This window comes from Taeniopygia guttata, chromosome 3 (genome assembly GCF_048771995.1).
Source record: "Taeniopygia guttata chromosome 3, bTaeGut7.mat, whole genome shotgun sequence".
NCBI classification, from domain to species: domain Eukaryota; kingdom Metazoa; phylum Chordata; class Aves; order Passeriformes; family Estrildidae; genus Taeniopygia; species Taeniopygia guttata.
Genome location: NC_133027.1, coordinates 27,735,938 through 27,756,699, shown reverse-complemented (window position 1 = coordinate 27,756,699; position 20,762 = coordinate 27,735,938). Strand labels below are relative to the sequence as shown.

Genomic DNA, 20,762 nt, shown 5'->3' with positions numbered 1-20,762 from the left:
GAAAGTAAAAATGATCACTATTTTTGTTTAAAAGTAATGGGTACCATATTTCTTTTTGGTCTAAAATCAAAGTGCAGTATCCTAGTTCTTCATGAAAAAGAAACTCTTTGCAAACTACTACAGACACATCGGGTATTAGATATCTGTTGCAAAAGAAGATTTCCATTTATGAACTTGCAAGTGATCAGTCCTTATCCTGCTCATGTCTATTTGGAAGGAATTTGTTTTGGTAAGGATTATAGTGTGGGAATAATGTGGAAATCTTGTGTTTGTGGAATCCATTAGAATGGCTAGTTATATGAATAAGTAGTTTTCTGACATTTTGCTTTTGACATATGAAAAATCCTTTTCCTGACTTCAGTACTGGTGTTATAAAAAAGGATGAACTCAACTTTCCTTCAGTCATTTTGCTGAATATTTTTCAGAGATCTACAATACGGATAATTTTGTCTAGTTTTAATATTTTCAATAGCTATCAGCATACATTATAAATCAGAAATGCATATGGTGTTATGATTATGTTACTGGTTTTGAGTTACTCAAAGGAAACAAAAGAATTCTGAAAACCCCATAAATTTTAAATCAAGATATTTTGATGATGGCAGCCTGTGCCACGTAAGATATTAAAGCAAATATTTGTCATAAATTAATGATAATATAATTTTTTTTATTACTATAGCTTTCATAGCTGGAATTCTTCTCTACTTTCTCTCAAAAAATAATGTAGTATGTTTAGAAATTTAATATGATGGATCTCTTCTTTTAAGACCTGTGTTTTCCTTTTGGCAGACCCCGGTTCCTTCACTCCTACTGTTTCTCCCCCAGCTTCACTCCCTTTTTGTATTACTAAGGAAAGTATTAAAATTATAATTTTGAATTACAATCTGGTTTTGTCCACCTTGCTTTTTAAAAAAGTTTTTTATTGCATCTCTATTCCATAATGATACAGAGCTGTAAGAATTAGATCTATTCTGCATGGGTGAATGTGAAGGGATATTAGCAAACACCCAGAATTATTTTATGGGGTGTGTTATGGGAATAAACGAAAGTCCTTGGATGAAGAAATAGGTTCATTAAACGCAGAGTGCTAAAACTGTGTTAGGAAAGGATTCTGTTGTGAGTGCACCAGTGACAGTGTTTGATTGCAGGGTATGTGCGTGGGAGTCAGGGGTTTGTCCTCCCCACAGAGCTGCTGGCCAGCTGCCTGCCACGCCAGCAGCACTGTCCCAGCAAACTCCAAAGTGGCTGTACATACAGCCTGTTGGGGAAACCTGGGGAAGGTGGGAGAGAGGGAGAAAACATTCCTGTGAGTTCTTCTTTAGGAGGGAAGCCGTGAACCTCTTTTGATTACAAAACGATGGAAAATAGTATGGTGAGAAAATAACAAAAAGAGGAGTTGTAAATGAACTTAATGTAGGCCATGTAGCTGCTTCATTCCATATGCACATTGGATGCTTCTGCCTTTCCTTCTACATGCTTTTGTCTGCCAACAGAAATCACTTTTGCCTTTGCACTTTTCACTTTGCTTTTGTGCAGATCCCTTCTTCTGGAAATCCAGAAATTGGAAAGAGTGCAGATTATTCCTTTGTGGAAAAGGTAAAGAATGGTCTCATTCAGAGGATATCCCTTGATTTCCTAGTGTTTTTATAGGTGATAATTCCAGCACAATCCAAGCAAGCCAAAAAGTGTTCATATCTCTTAAATATATACTTGAGTAGGTATTCATTAGTAAAATAACAGTTTGTGATTGGCTATGCAGTGATTTTGGTTAAGCTAAGTTAGGGAGTCTCTTTTAAGGCATAAGATTAAGAATTCAATCACTATCGTGACAATTAATCACTCACAATATTGAAATCTGTGCTATTTTTTTTAATTTGAAAGTGTCCAGTTTTGATTTCCCTGTCACCTTCAAATTAATCACACATGAGGTAGAATCAGGATACTTAGGAGAGATGGTGATCCAGACACTTGATATATCTGGGGATAATGCAAGCACATTAATTTTTGTAGGTCCTTTTTCCACTTTTCCACAGGTCTACATCCATTTTAAAATCTGCTCCCACCACTATAATATAAGCTATATCAGTGTCGTGTATAAAGGTAAACATCAGGTTCTTTCCTGTTTAAACATACAAATACGAGCTTTTCCTTTTGAACACTGTTCTGAAAGTTGTTTGTCCTAATTACATTCTGAAATTAATTTAAAAGCTGCTTATTTTCAGGTTTCAATCCTCACACTCATATGAATTGCTAGTGTTCTGTGTTTCATGGCAATAAATTTTATAAACACAAATACTTTTAATATGACCAGGAATATACTTAACTGTAAATATTAAAATACATTTTTTCAACTTTGAAGGACATGTTTGGTAAACGATGTCACAGAATGTACTATGTCTTGTATTATAGTCTACTAAATCTGCCTAAGAGCAGTATTATGGTGTTCTCTCCAAATTTGTTCTAAAACAAAAAGAATTATGTGATATATTTTAAAGATCAAAAAAAGTGTTCACAGAGACTTCCATCATGAAGAAGTAGTGGAAGTACTACAAGGTGAATGCAGCAGTTGTAGTGCTCCATTGCCATGTTTGTGTCATTCATGCATGTTGTTTGGTTGTATATTTTATTGCTGGTTACAGAACACATCTGAAAGTGACAGTGATGAAGTTGATGGCAACAATATATGTGGTTTCAGAAAGAAAAAGGGAATCAAAGGTCCTACAAAGTATGTTCCTCCTTTAGAAAATGAGAAGATGGAGCTGTCCCACACTTCAGAAATCCCAGATCCTTGTCCTCTTAAAGGAACCACTGCTTGCTCAGAACTGACATCAGAGCATTCTCTCCAAAACCCCACTACCTTTCCTGCAGTACAAAAGGACAGAGGAGGTCATGACAATTCCAGTTCTGGCAGCAATGGTAAAGAAGAAAGGTGTAGAGAAACACGAGAAACCCAGGAATATGCTGATACTGGGAAAAAAATATTAGGAAAAATTCATGAGGAAACAGATAGAGCAGCTCAGACGAAGCTGCCCGCAAGTGTGCAGCCTGCGAGGGGTGCAGAGAAAGGTGGCTGCACAGAGGCAGTGCAGAGGGAGAAGGACAGTGAGCAGGCCGGGGGTAAGCCAGAAGAACAGGGTGGGATGGAAGAAAAAGTTGTCAAGTTTCATGTGACAAAGATGGGCTCCCTGGGAAGTGCTACATCCATGCCAAGGAGCCGAACTGGCGAGTCCTTCAAGGGGGCACCTGCTATTTCTAAGCGAAGTCTACAAGAGTTGAAAAACCTCCTAAGTGAAGGTCATCTGCCTTCTCATGGGCGCAATTTCTGTGGCAAGGCAAGTATCACTTTTGCTCAGAAAAATTTAAAACCTCAGGAGAAAGCAGCTGACAAGCAGGGCTGGCCCTTTGAGACTTTTAGTCCCCATTTTGGAGAGGAAAAGCAAAAGTATCGCAGTTTCCACAAGAAGGGAATGGGGCAGCAGAGCAAACCCATCCTGGTCCTGAGCTCTGCCGGCTCTGATCAGCAGCAGCCAGTGGGAAGTGATGTGGATCACCTTATTCTGGGACTTCCAGCAGCTCCTACACCTGCAGAAAGCACAGCTCCTGAGGTGCAGTTTGACTCCTCCACAGGCCTCGACGGTAAGGATACTTAAACATCACCTGCTCTCCTCTTAAACACAATGCTGCTGTTGTTTTGTGCTGTTTTGCTAAGCTACAAATTTAAGCCAGAGCTAGTGCATGAGAGAACTGACACCTGTGATTTCTGTGTGATCAGGATGGATTGGATATTGTGCTCTGCATCTACGCTGCTTTTTTTTTTTTTTTAAAGCAAGGCATTTATAAAGCCCAACTGCTTGCCAAAAACTTTCATGCACAAGTGGTCATGTCTTTTTCACTAAAACTGAAATATTTCCTCATTTAAACTGAGTGAAGGCAGCATTTCCCAAAATTCCGGTACACACTGCAAAGGTCTGTTGGCATATGTGCTTTTTTAAAACACTTCCAGCAGTAGAAATTGTTCCCATGTCAGAATGGTGTTTTCAATTATTTTTCTTGTGAGAGGACTGGAACGCAAAAACATCTCTTGTAAATTATAGGGGAAGAAAAGCAAATGAGGCAGAGAGAACTTCCACTTATTTTCATGCTATTCAGTAAGTCCATTTTGGATGTGTTTGGAAGTGTAGAGACAATTAATTGCTACTAATAGGCTGTGATTTCTTTGTAAAAGCTTCTGGGCTAGCTGGATCAACAAACTGAAAACTATTATTAGCTGTGATAATGTAATGGACTTGAACAGTTTGTTGTTCTGTTGCCAGGAAGCAAAAAACCAGTTTGTCAGTTGTATGAATATGAGATTAATTTCCATTAGCATCAGTCCAAGATCACATTATCAGCTTTCCAGGACAGATATCTTGCCTTTTGACTTATCTTACTGATACAAGAAATATTAATCTCTTCACTGATAAAATACTTCATCATTAACCACATAAGAAAATATAATAATAGCAATTAAATATTTACAATAATATTAATTTATCCTCTTTTTTCCAAGTCTCCTGGCAGATGGATAGAAATTTTTCTATCGATATTCTGAAAATAGACAATTTGAACGTGTCAATTGTTATTAGCTGCAGCAGGATTTCTTGGTAGACATTTTGTATTGCCCAGTTTGAACAAGTCTGAAAAAGAAATCCATGAACAGTATCAATGTTTACTCAAGGCACTGCATGAAAAATAAAAAGCTTTGAAAAATACTTCACACTTAAACCACTCTCCATTCATGTCTATTAGAATAAAAAGTTTAGAGGATTATTTATCAACCTATGCTTGATGCTGTTCCCTTTCCCAATTATTTTTCACAATGTTAAAGGCTAGCAGAATTTATTATTAAAGTTTTAACATTAATGTGTTCTCATTGTCTGCAAAACCAGTAAGTATGTTTTAAAACATAGAACTAATTATTCTTTGTCATAACACCGCTTACAAGGTAGAGGGAACTGATGAGATTAATTGTAGATTCCACAGGGAGATTTCAACCCAGTTGTAACCACTCAACATGACACACCTAATCCAAGTTTGTTTCCTGGTTAATAATGAGAGGCATTTTGTCTTCAGAGAGGTATTAGAGGCAGATGAAAAACTGACCTCTGAAGGTGGGTGTATATTTCCACTATGTGGGGAAGAAGCCCCCTGATTATTAGTTTACATCATTTTCTAACTCTGAGATGCCTAAAGGTACCTGGGGTTAGTCCTGCCCTGTATGACTGCTGGTAGTGATGGCTGCAAGACCTGCAGATGAGAACTGTGAGGGGAGCTGGGAGAAAACTGTTTTGTGTCATCAGAAGAGTATTCAATATCAAACATTTTGGAATCTCATGAGGTTTGGATTCCATTTGGCTTTGACCAAACAAGTTGTAGGCCTCACTGTGCATTTCAACTAGTAAATGGAATGCACAGATATAGTTTCTACTTAATAAGAACTGCATGTGTTCAAAATTTAATTTTAATTTAATACATTCAGTAACTTAAGAAAATAAAGTTTTAGATACATTTCTGCTCTGTTTAATGAGCCTTTTCATAAACAGTATTTCATTGCTGCCTGTGGTAATTTATTGATTGATAAGATCAAGTCCTAAATATTTTAATTTTTTTTTGGACTAAAACATTACGTTGAGTATTTCAGTTACCAAAGTGCCTGAAGTTTTGGATCTAAAGATATCTTTACGCTGAGTAGATCTGAAATACAATCTCCAATCATTTGCAAGTTTTCAAATATTTGAACTTGCTCAAATCAGATGAATTAATCTCAAATGTTTCAAAAAATTACAAGAGGTTATGTTTCAGATTCATTCAGTGTTGAGATATGGCCAAAACAGGGATATACTTTGTTGTTATAAAAGTACAGATTTAAGGGACAGTCTCTAGAGATCAGCAGTAGAAAGGTTAAAACATGTAGCTGGGCATGAGTGATTCAGAATACATCGGAGGATTTATATACAGTCATGTTAGTTACATGGCTAACTTCTCTCTAAAATGATAAATTCTTATATTTTTTCCAAAATGTTGATTGGACAATGTGGAAATATTACTGCATGTGCATTTTGTCCATTTCTTGTCAGGTCCTTTGTAAAAGAAGTACTTGATCATGGGAAAAAATAATAGGAAAGAAGCAGACGTCAGATATTTGGGTTAGTAAGAAAAATGTTACTTGAACAATGTCAGAGAAACTGGAGCTGAAGCTAAAGCTAAAACTCAATCTAAAGCACTCTTCCATGGAAAGATAGAAACTAACACATGTAACTAATTAGGTGAAAATACTGTCAGCACTTACCTGAATTTAGGAATTTTATTTGCTGAAGTGTCTATATCTGATAATGTGAATTTCTGTAAGCTGGTACATAGTCATCAATTACCAGGTGCTTCTTAAGATGTTCAATGCCTGTATTCTTGAGAGATAAAGAGGGATGATTCCAAACAGTGAAGAATAAGAATAACAGTAAAAGATGTATGCAGTATTTAATAGCCATTCATAGTATGCACGTCCGCACAGAATGAATTCCTGCATGTGCTATATGTATAGTGTATATACACATAAGGCAGGTGTGTATTGACCTTTCTGAACTGAACTCTTACCATGTGCTGCTCTGTATGCTACTAAATTAGAATATTAATACTATAGTGGCCAGAGAGGAGGCCAGAGGAAATAACTTTATTCAAGCAATATGAAGCACCCACGGATCATGATACCCCAGACTCTTGGTGTATCATCCCCTCTGACACAGGGGGCTGTGGGCTCCCAGAGCCAGGGACTGCAGGTGGCCTCAGCAGCCACACGCACTGTGTGTGGGCAGAAGGACCAGCTGAACCTGGTGACATCACACAGGCTGAGGAGAAATTGCTCTTCTGGACCTTAGGAAACTGCATCACCCTCAGGTAGCTGTAGGTGAGCAAAGCATTGGAATAAGTCTCTCACCTGAGGCATCAAATTTGCTTTGCATGTCTTGGTTGGTAGCCAGGATAAAAAATGTTTTAAAATCTGTTCAGACTGCAGAGCTGGGCATCCAGGACAGCTCCCAAAGCAGGTCGTCTCAACAGGTCTCGTATTCTTGAGTATATATCAAGTATATGGCCATGCAAATATGGCCAGCATGAGACCATTAACTGCTTGAGAGGAAGCTCTGAAGAAAGAAAATATGTTTCAGCTATGGCTGTGGGCACCAAGTGGCTACCTAGAGACTGTTGAAATTTCAAGCGCACAAAAAAGTCTGAATGCTTCAAGAATCACATGCTGACCCCAAACATTAAGTTCCTTTATTAACTTGGCTTTTTAAAGAAAAACATCAAGAAGATACTAGCAGGCTATATTTCATACTTAGAATGTATTTCATCAGTCCTATAAGAAATCTTGTTTTCTACTACAATATTAACCTCATGTACTCTTGACTTATTAAAAGCTCTTATTTTTAATAATGAGGCACTAACAAATTATGCTACCTAATATCTAGGGACAGAATTATGAATCCTTTAGCAAAGAAATAGCCTAGGCTGTTCTTTCCATTGACATACAAAAATTTGCTCACACACTTTGAACCAAATTTCAACTCCCCATGTGGTTTCACTGTCCTCTGTACTCACCTGGAGGAGACGTGTCAGCCCCCAGTAAATCCAGCCAGTCATAAGGAAATAGAAATGGAGACTCTTTGGGAGCTGTAGGTGGACAATCAGGGGATATAAGTGATCACTTCATCATCATGGCCTCTTCTGTAATTCCAGCAGCATAACAATGTCTTTGGGACATAGGAGTGTCTTTTTCACTTGGTACCCTTTTCCGCTTTGTATTTTACACAATATGTGCCATTCTTGCAGCTCTCCTGTAGTGAAGAACCAAAGATATACTGTTCCTTCATGTTTCTTCCTCGTGCCTTATCTGTAGTTCAACAACGTTTTTCTCTCTTTTTCTATGAGTTGGAGCATAGCAGGCTCCTTTCTAAACTCTCTTGGTTGCTCTTATTTTATTTTTTGTCTTTGTCTTTCCTTTTCTTTCTGAACTAAGCTATATACAACTCACTATTTTTTTTAACTTATCAAAATCTAAGAAAAACCAAAGCAACCAAAAAATCTTTAGTCCTATATCTTCCATACTAATAGTTGAACTCTTCCTCGTCTGTGACTCTGTTTGATTTCCCATTTTTCCTCTTAATCTATATAAAAGAATAATGCTCAGACAGGACTTCCATCCAGTCTTTCTGATCTATTTTGTCCTCTTTCAGCTGAGATTCAACTCATCTGTCTCTGGTATTTGTTGTAAGCTAATCATGGCATGACTGTGTGAGAAAGAGGTGTAATCTGACAATAATTCTTCCCACCCATTGGAGATGCTTGCTTTCTTTACAGTAATAGTTAAAGGTTACAAAAATTGTTAGATTTGACTTAATGTAAGGGAAATGCATTCTTTGCTTGTTATGTCTGCCAGCTGCCTCTCCTTCTACAACATATTAATTAAAAGTTGAATCCTTACCTTCAATACTGTACAAAGTCTCTTCCCTAATTAACCTTGCTTCCCATTAAATATAGTGACCTTTGAACACCTGGTCTAGTGAAAGGTGTCCTTGCCCATGGCATAGGCACTGGAACTAAATGATCTCTAAGGTTTCTTTCAACCCAAACTGTTCTATGATTCTCCTGATTTTTTTAAATTAGGACAAATATTTTTAGACCAGAAGAGACTTCCCAGTTTGCAACAGCATACGTCTTGGTTCACACAATTTTGCTCAATGATTCCTTCATAAATCCAAATTTTCTTTTTGATTTTGAAGAAAGATAGACCAGTGTAGTTCAGTTTTATTTAAGATTATCAGTTAGGTAACTCCTTTGGGTATTACATAACTAAATTTTCTTTCAAACACCTGTGCATTTTGTTTTCAAATCCTCTAAATTTTGTACATAACTATGATGATTTTCTCATTCACTGCAGGTATTATATAAAATATCCTGGAATGTAGAAAAATATAGGTTATTTATTTTGTCTTTCACTTATTGAGAGATAAAAATGTACTTTGTATTTGACTCTTGAAGATGTGTCTTTTCTGAGAAGCTGTTGTCATACAGTTTAGAAGGAATAACTCAAGGCTGATTGAAGATATATGTCAGTAAATTAGCTACAGGAAAAGCTGAGCTTCTCCATGGTCATGCTAGTAAAAAGTCTTCTTTGCAATTAAGTTTAAAAAAGAAAGCAGACCATCATGAGACAAAGAAAGTAAAGGAAAAAAAATGAATTGAAAGTTTCACTGTCAAACAGATCTGAAAAATATTTTTGCTCTCTCCCATCCTTTGGGAGATTCTAGTAGGCTTACATATTTATTCCCCTGTTAATAGTCTTCTAGGTGAGTCGTATAGGTATGAGTCTTATAAGTGTGTTAAAATACAAGGAAACAACTTTCTATGTGCTTTACTGCAGAAATCAGATCAGTAAACACTTTTGGCTAAACTTTTTTTAGGTGAGAAATAAATGGAAATTGCATATTTTTCCAACTTAAAATGCTTCTGATAACTGTTTACATCAATAGAGCATTCAAATGCAACTCATGTCTACTTACCATGTCAAAAAAATAGATGGGAGTGATATCAGCTGTAGGAAAAGCTGTCATATAAGGCTTGATAATAAAGGCAAAAGTGAGAATAGTAAATAAATTCTGTGAAAAACAACTGGCTGTTCTTAACTTGACAAACCAGAGTATTGTAAGGAAGAACTGACATGTTTAAACTGGTTCTGAAAGTAATTTCCATAGAATTTAGAAGAGTGTAGTTGTGTGATTACGCTGTGGGACTCATTTCTAGTGAGCACCATCAACACAAGGTATCTGTTTTTTGTAAAGGGGGGTCAAATATAGATCTTCAGAGCACTCTGTGTTAGATTTCTAACATAGTAGCCTCTTCTAGAACTGAGAATCTCTTTACTTGAGTTGTGGTGTGGTTTAATAAGGGACCACAGGAAAGGGTGCCCTTGAACAAGTTGAAAATGAGAGATTAATTTGTGATGTGCACTTTCTTCTGTTTTGGCACTTTTCTGTTGCTGAGAAGGGAAAGTTGATGTCAACTATTTGCCCTAGCTGCTCTTAGCAATCTGGATTTCAATATTAATAATCTAAGAATGGCATCACTCTTCTGCTACTATTATTTTTTTTTAATTTTGTGTGATTAATATGTTTTAAATATCTGAAGAGAGTTCACATTTGTAGATATTTTGTACTAATTACAGTAGAAACAGGAATATTACCAATTGTTTCTCAGTGGTAACTTAAATGGGAAATGCAGACAGAACCATAGACAAACAAGCATTAGGTTCTTTTCTGTGTCCTGCCAAGCTGATATAGATATTTAATGATCTGCTTAAAGAAAGATGGCCAGTCTGGATTTTTTATTTGATTTTTAAAATGAAAATCTGAACAAAAATCTGAACATCTCATTGAACTTACATGTTTCTTTAAGGAGATTTTCTGAAACAATAAGGAAGATGCCCTTATTTCTAGACACTCAGAAACCTAGAGAAAAAGTTATACCTGTGCACAGAATCCTCCCTTAGAAGAATGCAAATCTTTTAGACTGTTATCCTAAATCAGCTAGGCCTGTCAAATAAACTACCTCTAGTAAGTAATGCTCTGGATAATGACTATATGAACTGAGTAAAGACAGAGTACTCATTTCCCTACTATACATTTCCAAACTTTAATAATTGTTGGCATCATGGATGTAGTTTGACAGTGATTTATTTAATAGCTACCACAAAAATATATTTTCGGTTCTATGCAGTAGAAAAATGAGATGCTAATAGTTATTCACTAATTATTACTTAAGAAACAAATCCCCTCACATATTTCCAAAATCAATCAGAGGTGACATTTTTATCTATCTTACAATTTACGGAAATATTATTTCAATAAGAGAGCTAATCTGAAAATGATATAAAAGATGAACTCTAAAAAGCATGTGAAGGCTGCATGACTGTTTCTGTTGATTCTAAAAGATTTTAGAAAAAGGCTCTTGTAGACGAATAAATGTCTTTTGGCTAGCAGGGTGCTACATGGGTATATACATTAATTCTGGACTAATGCTAGACCAATATATACAATTTATTCTCATAATTTAAAAATATATATCTTTGATTGTAAAAGTATAACTGGAGAAGACAAATTCTTGTTCCTTTAGTTATTAATCTTTTCTTTCTTAGTGTTCTTTAGAAAAATTGTATGTTTATGAATTTTCTGTTAATGTTTGTTCACATATGGAGTTATGTATTTATTCAAATAACTTTAGCTCGAATACAACACATATATATAAAATTTGGAAAATCATCTGCCATTGGCAGATGTTAAAATTAAGTATATTTGTAGCTGTATTTTTTAAATGAATTTATGCATCAATAATATGACATAACTCTTGTGGTTTTCTTAGATACTGATTTATATAATCTATATCTCTCAGGAATACTGTTTTAAAGAATTAATTGGATCAGAATTAAAGTTAGGTTTTTTTAATGATTTCTATATTTTTACCTGAAAAATATTTGTTCAGTAGACAAAAATTTAACAGACAACATTTCAGGACATTTTAAGAAATACTTGCAAAATTTACATTGCAAGTTGACTGATGTCAAGGGTTGTCAGCCAACCCTTACTTTGAACAATGCAAAGACATAAAAATCTCAGTGTGGCAGGTTGACAGGAAATGTTTACCATCTTTTCCAAGGAATTAAACATGTATAAAATAAGGCATTTAGCACTACTTTAAAGGCAAAAGCCTCAATTTTCCATCTCTGGAGTTAAAAAAACTTCTCTTGATATAAATTTTATGAAGATTTTCAGAATATTTCAAAGTTCTGTTAAACTATTAAACAGCCACGGTTTATATGTCTTAATAAACTTCTAAATATTGGTCATGTCATAAAAACGTCAAATCTGGAAAATTCCAGTAAACCCATATGTTGTAAAACAACATGACAGGATGACTGAAGTGCTATTCAAATAACTTGGTGGTATAGGCAAGGCAAGGCCAATCCTCCCTGCTTGCTCTTGTGTTTTGGCAGCACCTGCAACAAAGTGAGTGTTGCACAAAGCACTTAAACAGGATTCCTTATTTAATACTCATCTTTTAAAGGGCATATTGCCCCAGTGTTTATAGAAGACATTGGGGAAAAAAAGCTATTGCCTTAAGGACTTTAGAAGTGAAACAGACCAAAGAGAAAGATGTCATGAGGAGAAGTGAATGTGACAAAATTTTTTTTTTCTATTACTCTGTTCTTCTATTTACTTAAATTTTGTTCTGTGCTTTTAGCTGCCATTCCTCACGAAGCACGTTATTACTTAACTTTTTCTTACTTCACTGGCCTAAAGTATCCTCCTTGCCATCTAAGCTGGAGGATGCTCCAGTAATACTCAGAGGTTCTGAGAAGTCTACGACTGCAAATGAATTTGTGACCTTCTCAGAGATGTCCTGGGCCAGCTGGTGAGGTTTCTTACAGCTTTGCTACTGGATGTCCTACCTGCCCCAAAGAAGAGGTCAAAAACCTGTGTTTGTGCCTGCTGGCTACTGCTAGAGGAGATCTGCTCTAGCTTAGGTACTTTGCTACTGGAGAGATTAGGAATGATCCCACCAACCTTCAGAGTGCCTCAGCATGAAACTTTAAAGTTCCACTTGAAGGTTGGTGGTGAAGGTGATCTTCCACTGTGGATTTGAAACATCTGCAAAAATTCATCTGTGCACATCCTCAGGAAGAATAAGGGATATTTCTCTCAGAAATGTGAAAAGAAATCTATTTTTTCCCATTTTTTTGCCTGTTAATATAAAATTTTACTCTTGGTTGTTTTGGTTTATTATACCAAGTGGAAGTTAATGCTTTATATATGTAGTTTAACTTGACTAAAAACAATACATACTCCAAAGAAAAGAAGGCTGAGAGACTGAGGTTGGTGAAAGGAAGTTACTGTGCCCATCTCTCTGCTCCATTATAGAAGTTACACTCCGGTGTTATTGCCTTTATGTCAAGAAGTTTATAGAGCCCTACAGCTTCTCCAATACAGCTGATAAGATTGCTCCATAACAGCAAATGTATAAATTTCCCTTAAAAGTCACTGCCTGTGCTGGAGAAGACAGCAATCCTCCTCAAGAGGCACCAAAACAGGTTTAGTTTATCTTTCTGTGTAAACAAACTTTGCAAATTCATTGGAGAAACACCGCCTATATTCTGTCAGTCTTCAATGGGAAATAAGTATCCAGTTACATCTTTTGCTCTTAAAAACCCTCAACAAACCTCATAAATTCCTGGTTTTACCATGTGTTCTCTTCTTAACTTGAAAAAGAGTTTAAATTACAGACCATTCCAAAAAAAGAAGGAATTTTATACAGCATGTCAGGGAAAAATATGTGTGTTTATTTGCAAAACTCTTTCATGATCCATACCTTTTTGTCATTTCTGTTTTTACACCCCATGCTGCAATTTTCTACTCTTGCACTATTTAGGAGAGCCTTATTCCAGCATTCATTATTTTGTTTGACGTGAACACTCCTCTTCACTTCTAGCATTCAACAGAGACCCTGATGTGAACGGCCTTGGAAACCCAACTCTCCTTTACCTGTTCTCTCATATTGAATTTATTAAGCAGCAGATGGCCAGGGACAGCGTGCAGTTTGTCAGATTTGAGTCAATAGACCTCCATGGTGTGTCAAGATCAAAGAATGTTCCGTCTCGATTTTTTCAAGTAAGTTTTTTGGTTTCTAGTTGTACCTTTATGTGTTTTCATGCCCCTATCCTTAAATAATATTTTTTTCATACTGCAAGCAGCAACTCAGAGCAAATTATCTGTTCCCTCCCCTTGCTCACGTTCCCAAAGGATCTAGACTTCTTTCATCACTGGAATCATTTATTCCTCTTTTCCTCCAAATAGTAATCTAATTAGATAAGGCTAATAATTTCAGTTCTTTGAAGTTCTAATAATCTCTTCCCTCAGAAATATCTTTTGCAATTCAACACATTATAAAAATTTTACTTTGCTGAACATCTCTAAATTGCAAAAAAGAAAGGAGTAAACAATGAAAGAAGTCAAATGAAAATAAAATCATTTTAGTTATGAGAAATGTCATAATTATCAATAACATAGGAAAATACCACTGAGTTTCACAGTGATTTAACAGCAATATTTGCCATAGTAATGATTCAGGAAATAAAAATCTAATTAGAGAGCAGGATAAATTAGGGAGCAGTGTTCAAGGAGGGAGAGGTACTACTATGGGGTGGCCACCCTGACACCTTTTCAGTGCCAAATGGACAGCTTAACATCTTGGAGCAAGGTCCACCAGAGTGTGCAGTTTTGGTTATGGGTGTCAGACACTGATACTGTTGGCTGCCACCTGCTTAAAAGAAAACAGATTTATTTCATTCATTCATTCATTCATTCATTCATTCATTCATTCATTCATTCATTCATTCATTCATATTAAGAGAAGCCAGCATATGCACTTTCCATCTGAAAATGCAAAATTGGCTAATTTCGGCTCTGAGCTTGCCCCTTTCTGGGTTTGTTCTGTCTCCTCTGCTCACACAAATGACAATTTTTTCACCTAGAAAAATAAAGGTAAGATGTAAATATGAGCCAAATTTGACTTGATAGAACTTGGCCTAATTGCAGCTTTCATCAGAAAAATATCTGATCGTAAGGGAAGTTATAAAAATGCTTGATTGAAGGTAGATGATCCTTCCTTGGGGTCTTACCTACATTTCATTTTCATCAGTTGAAAATTTCTGTTCAAATGGAGAAGAAAGTATAATTATGAGTTTTTCTCACCTGTAAGTGGTTCCCTGCATTTTGAACCCAAACTTTTTAAGTCTAGAAAGTGAGATTTTTCTTTTAAAAGTTGCACCTGAAAAACTTTATTTAAAAAGAAGTTACAGCCTGAATCGAATTTATATGAGTCTTGTGTGGTCACTTGGGTCTACATAAAGAAATGGTCAGAGGGTATGGAAGCTAAATAAATGAACAATAGATAAAAGTCTGACTTGTAAAGTGTACACCTAACTGGTAATACCTATAATTATATAAACACCATGCATGAAAAGTGTTGAACAATTTTTTGTCCTTTATGGAATTTTAAATCATCATCATTGATGTCACAGTTTTCATACCAATCTTGCAGAAAGTTGTTCTGCTTTATAAAGACACATCAACTGGCTCTTACCTTTCACATCAATGATCTCTGCATTTTAGTGTTCTTTTGCAAAAATATCATTGTTCTACATGAGATTCTGAATTTTCCATCTTTTATACACATAAAAATACCATTGAACTCTTTTCTGGTGGGTAATATGTCATTCTGCTCTGTGTTTAGGAGAAAGCAATTCACGGTATTGCCATGCCCAGAAGTTACCTTGAACTGACGCTGAATCCTAAAGATAATGAATTAGATTACATAAATGCAACCAATTTCAATTGTGACATAATTCTGAACCCTGATTTATCAACATTTCGAATACTCCCCTGGACTGAGCAGACTGCAAGAGTGATATGTGATTCCTTCACTGTGCTGGGCGCCCCACTAATGACCTCCCCAAGGCACATTGCCAAGAAACAGCTGAGCCAGCTTCAGGACAATGGCTTTTCATTGCACTCTGCATTCACTTATGAATTTTGTATTTATGGCATTACTGAGGTTGTAAATTCAAAGACAATATCCTTTCCTGCAGCCACGATACTAAATAACCATGACCAGACGTTCATTCAGGAGCTCATTGAAGGAATGTATTATGCTGGTGCCAACATTGAAAGCTTTTCTTCTTCCAGTGGGCCTGGCCAAATGGAGATCACTTTTCATCCAGCGTTTGGCCTAGATGCAGCTGACAGTGCCTTCACATTTAGAACAGGCCTTAAAGAGGTGGCTAAGAAGTACAACTATGTGGCTAGCTTTTTCTCAGAATCAGGATTCTACAATTCAGGAGCTCTGTCACACAGCCTGTGGGATCTGAATGGCCAGAAGAATTTGTTTTCTGCTGGTTATGGAGTTGAGGAGCTCTCAGAGCTTGGAATAAACTGGTTGTCGGGTCTCCTGGCACACACGGCAGCTATCAGCTGCTTGATGGCTCCTACCACCAGCTGCCGCAAGTCTTACTCTAAATACAGTAAAGAATCAAAAGAGACTGTAAATGCAAAATGGGCATACAATGATAACAGCTGTGCCTTTAATGTCAAATGTCACGGTGCAAAAGGCACTTACATAGAGAATAAATTAAGCTCTGCTGCAGCAAACCCGTACCTGGTCCTTGCTGCTACTATTGCTGCAGGTCTAGATGGAGTAAAGAGAGGACTCAGGTATGATGATATGCTTGAAGAGGAAAATCACACTGGTGATCTGAAACCTTCATCCATCCCTCTGAAGCTAGAAGATGCTCTGGTTGCACTTGAGAAAGATTCGTGCATTAAGGAAGCATTAGGCGAAACTTTTATCCGATACTTTGTTGCCATGAAACATTATGAGTTAGAAACCGAAGAAATGGATAGTGAAAGGAATAAATGCCTGGGATATTTTATTTAGAAGGAGCGCTCTTCTGCAGTGATGCTGTGTAAATGCATACAGTGAATGGCTCAGATTCTTGAAATTAGTTTTGAATATATTTAAAATGTTTTAATGCTTTGGGATTTTCCCTCCTCCTTTGTATAGTACACAGTAATTACACTTAATTGTCCGTATATATTCATGGCAGCACAAAGCTGATATATTAATGAAATAACATTAACAAGCATTTAAAAAAGAGGTGGAGTTTTTTGAGCAGGTCTGCTGGTGAAGAGAAGAAAAGAGAAGGTGAAATGGACAACTGCAACTGCACAACTGTACCAGGAGTCTAACATGCAGGAAAATGAGAGTGATGGGGACAGTGATGAGGGCTGGGGTTTAGAACTGGGGAAGGCAGGGAATTTTGTGTTCAGCATGGTGATGGGATTTGTTCCAGCTTATTCAGCAACTGATGGGTTGCTAAAGAAAAAGGATGTGAGTTTGATTTAAAACATAAGCTAGAACAATGAACATTGTAGAGAGAGGGGCAAAGGACTGAGGCTGTAGAACCTGAGAGGCAGGAATCAGTATCTTAATGGACATAAATAAAAATGACAGAATGGATTATATAATAATCTATATATCATGAATTCTGCTGCTGAATGGAGTTTTCTAGAATTATAGTTAATAAAGATACTAAAAGAAATCAAATGGTGACTTGAAGAGGGAATAATTCACAGAAAGACAGCAGTGTCAGGCCACTGTGCAATAAAAAATTAACTGGGTTTATATCTGTTTTGATGGTTAATGGGTTAATTCAGATTTAAATGGCAAATGAAGAAAAACAAAGGGCGAAAAACCCAGAGAATTTAGAGTTTAAGTTGTACTTTATTGGGAAACTTGATTTTATCAAGTATGAAGAAAATGACTGAGGAGAGGAGCAGAAAGAGTAAGTTGAAACCAGAAAGAAAGAGTGAAGATGCAAATTCAGAGACTGAAAAGTCATGGTTAAAACAGAGGGACAAAAGACCCAATGCTAAAATTAGAAATGGCAACTGGTGTAAAGAAAAATAATTTTTAGGAATAGCAGGAGGTGGGGTTTAGATTTGTTCTTTGTTCTTGTTGCTGCTGTCATTCTTTATTATTAATGATAACATTTGTTTCTTACACCACCTCTGCATTAACAATGATTTCTGGTGTTCTTTATCTTGTCACAATAGTTTGATCTATGTGTAGGAATTTGTGAGTGAAAGTTTGATCATTAGTGGAGTAAAACCAAGATTCAGTCAGTGCCTCTGTCAACTTGCAGAATTAGGAAGGTGTGAACAGGAATGTGCTACTTGGTACTGATGGATCTTCCATTCTCCCCCTACAAAGTATTGTACTTGAAATGTAGCACCTGGTATGCTAAAGCTTTTTGTGTGATTCCAAAGAACTCATTTTATACTCAGGTAGCAAGAAGAAATAAATAATCTAAAGAAATATTATGAGTTTCCCCTGTCTCAGTCTGTGATTGGTGGGTGGATTTTATTTTCTCTCTTACTGTCACGATACATTTTTGAATGCCCAATTTTCGGGCGTATAAAGGATTATTTTTATTTGCTAGAGGCTAATTTGTATTGGGCATATATTTTCATAGCCTTGCATTTAAGCAGAACTTCCCATTCTGAAAAAAATCTTCTCTTTTGCTGCCCAAGCTCTTCTTCAGGGGCTCAGAAAATCTGTCTTCTCTCTTCCCTTTCTGGTTACTTACCATTTTCACAAGCTCTTGGCAGAAGACACACATAAAATTATTCCCTTGTTAGACAGCTTACTTACCATACTTAATAATTAGTCCCAGCAATCAAACAGATTAATATCTACTTGTTGGTGTGGGTTTATAAGACATTTTTTAATTTGTCTTGGATTTATAATTATCTGCCACTGTATAAATTCACTTAAAAATATAATGGACTTCTCTAACTGAATTTAGTGAACATGAAGTTCATTATATATACTACATATATTATCCATATATTTTCTTGCCACAACATGGACAAAATTTTATGTTGAATGTATGCAATGAGAAATGAAGGTACCTCATATCCCTGGTACACATCATGATCTTTTGTGATGTAGGATCCAAAAAATAATACAAAAGCTACACACCCTTTCATTCAGTAGCTTATTTTCAATTTGGAAATGCCATACTTCTTACCAGGCTTTAGCTTTCATAAGATATGGAAAGAGAATGGAATTTGTTGACTAACATGTCTCCAGCATGTCAAGGTGATGATGTCATGTACCTAAGTGAATATTCAAATTTTATTCTTTCAGGCTCCAGCCAGAGGGCAGCAGTGCACTGTGCAGTGTTCCTCTGGGATCTCAAGCTGTCATGCCGTGCTGAAAACACCCATTAAAATACACTCATATGTTTTAAATATGTACTTACAATATTTTTTTTAAAAAAGACAGTGTGGCAGCTGAAAGCTAATGCATATCTTTTTCATTGGTTTAGCTAAGCTTAATTATCTGTTGAATTTGCATGGCCTTTTCAGTAAAGGACCACAGATCTAAAATACTGTTTTCATTCTTAAATCTTAGTCTAGTAAAAGGCTTGTATCTATATTCATGTGTTAAGTCATCTTTAGGTATATCATCTTTAATAACATTGCAACAAAAGCATAAATCATCTAATGGCAGTATTCCATTTCTGTAATTTAATGTAGGCTATTATATTTCATGTTTCCATCTTACTTAAATACTTTGGGAGGTCTACTTGCTTATAGGGACTTCCATTTTATATATAGTGTTGTGTCATTTTTTTGCTGGAAGAAAACCATAAATACATAGTGAATAAACACACCCTAGATATACCCGTTCCAACCACTTTTCTATTTCTCAGCAAAGACATACATTTACCCAGAATTTGAATTATTGAAATTTAGATACACATTCTAGATATCTTTCAGCATGTGGGATAGCCATTTTTTCAGTGATTCTGACTACATATGGCTTTGCTCTGCAAGTCTGCTACCACAACTGACATTTTTCAATCTTGAATTTCTTCACAAAGTTGCAGTATTTAAGTCTAAGCAATTCTTTCCCTCTAGCGCTTTCTTTGCAATACCTTCATGATTTTTTGATTTAGTTTGTTTAGTTCTTTTTAACTAAAGAGCACAGTTATGTTAAAAATTCTCCAAATGCTCATAATAAAATTGATCCTGTAAGGTTGTTGCAGAGCATTAATTTAACTGCTCTGAAACTCTGCTGTTTTAACACATTTGAATAGAGCATCTGTGGAAAACACACCAATGCAGTCCCAGGGTATGGCAGCAAAGGAAGTAAAGAGGAGAGGAACTCCTTGCAAGCAGCTCCACTAAATGTGTGTTAGTCTTGAGCAACAGGAGAAAGATGTGAAGAGGACTGAGCAGATGAGAATGCTTTGTGCAAGCTCTAATTCATCACCTGAGAAAAAAAGACCAGCTCCTGGATGAAGAATGACTGGTTGAAGATAAGAAATCTCTTGGATGAGTTTGCAAATATAAAACAATTCTTTCTGATTGAAGGTATACAATAACAATTGTTCAATTTAATCTAATTTCAGAGTGTTTTTTTATATCTTTGCTGAGACAAAGCTCTCATCATAACAAAACCCACAAATAGTGCCTTCTACCACCTCACACTGACTATGATGTTCCATCCTGGTAGTGTTATGTCCTTGGTTTTTTGCTCTTTTGTTGTTGTCGTTATTTCATTTTGGGTTTCTTGTTTTGCTGTCACCATTTACAGAATTGTAGCTAATACTGACACTGTTTTGTGCCTCTTCCTTACAGACTCCATATGGACTTTCTGTAGAATACTAAATTGAATTCAAAGCTATTGGGCTCAAACTAACCCCAGAGAATTTTAGGCACTTTATTGGCACATCTCAGTTAGGAGCTTAGCTGCCACGTACCTCTGGCTGCTTATTGAAACAGATAGAAAATGCCACAAGGCAAAAAACAATGACATTATTTTCTATACTGTATTGTTTAATTCTCAAATTTAGGGCTGAGGACAACGTTACTGAAATCGGCTTTCTTAGATGTTGTACAACAGTGTACAACAGTGGCTGGGATGGAGTATATTTCCATCAAAGGAGCCCACAACAAGGGTGCTGTGGTTTGGATTTGTGAGTAACACAGTGTTGGTAGCACATCAGTGTTTTAGCTGCTGCTGAGCAGGGTTTACACAGCAGCAAGGTTTTC

The 20,762-nt window shown here is 36.2% G+C and overlaps 1 protein-coding gene across 1 annotated transcript; it reads left to right on the top strand.

Moving 5' to 3' along the window:
* The first annotated feature begins 2,603 nt into the window (after nucleotides 1-2,603).
* Nucleotides 2,604-17,986, top strand: LGSN (lengsin, lens protein with glutamine synthetase domain). The gene is made up of 3 exons (XM_041714860.2): nucleotides 2,604-3,636; nucleotides 13,573-13,751; nucleotides 15,376-17,986. Exons 1-3 carry the CDS (start codon nucleotides 2,604-2,606, stop codon nucleotides 16,573-16,575), a joined length of 2,412 nt encoding a protein of 803 aa, XP_041570794.2. The 3' UTR covers nucleotides 16,576-17,986.
* The last annotated feature ends 2,776 nt before the right edge of the window (nucleotides 17,987-20,762 follow it).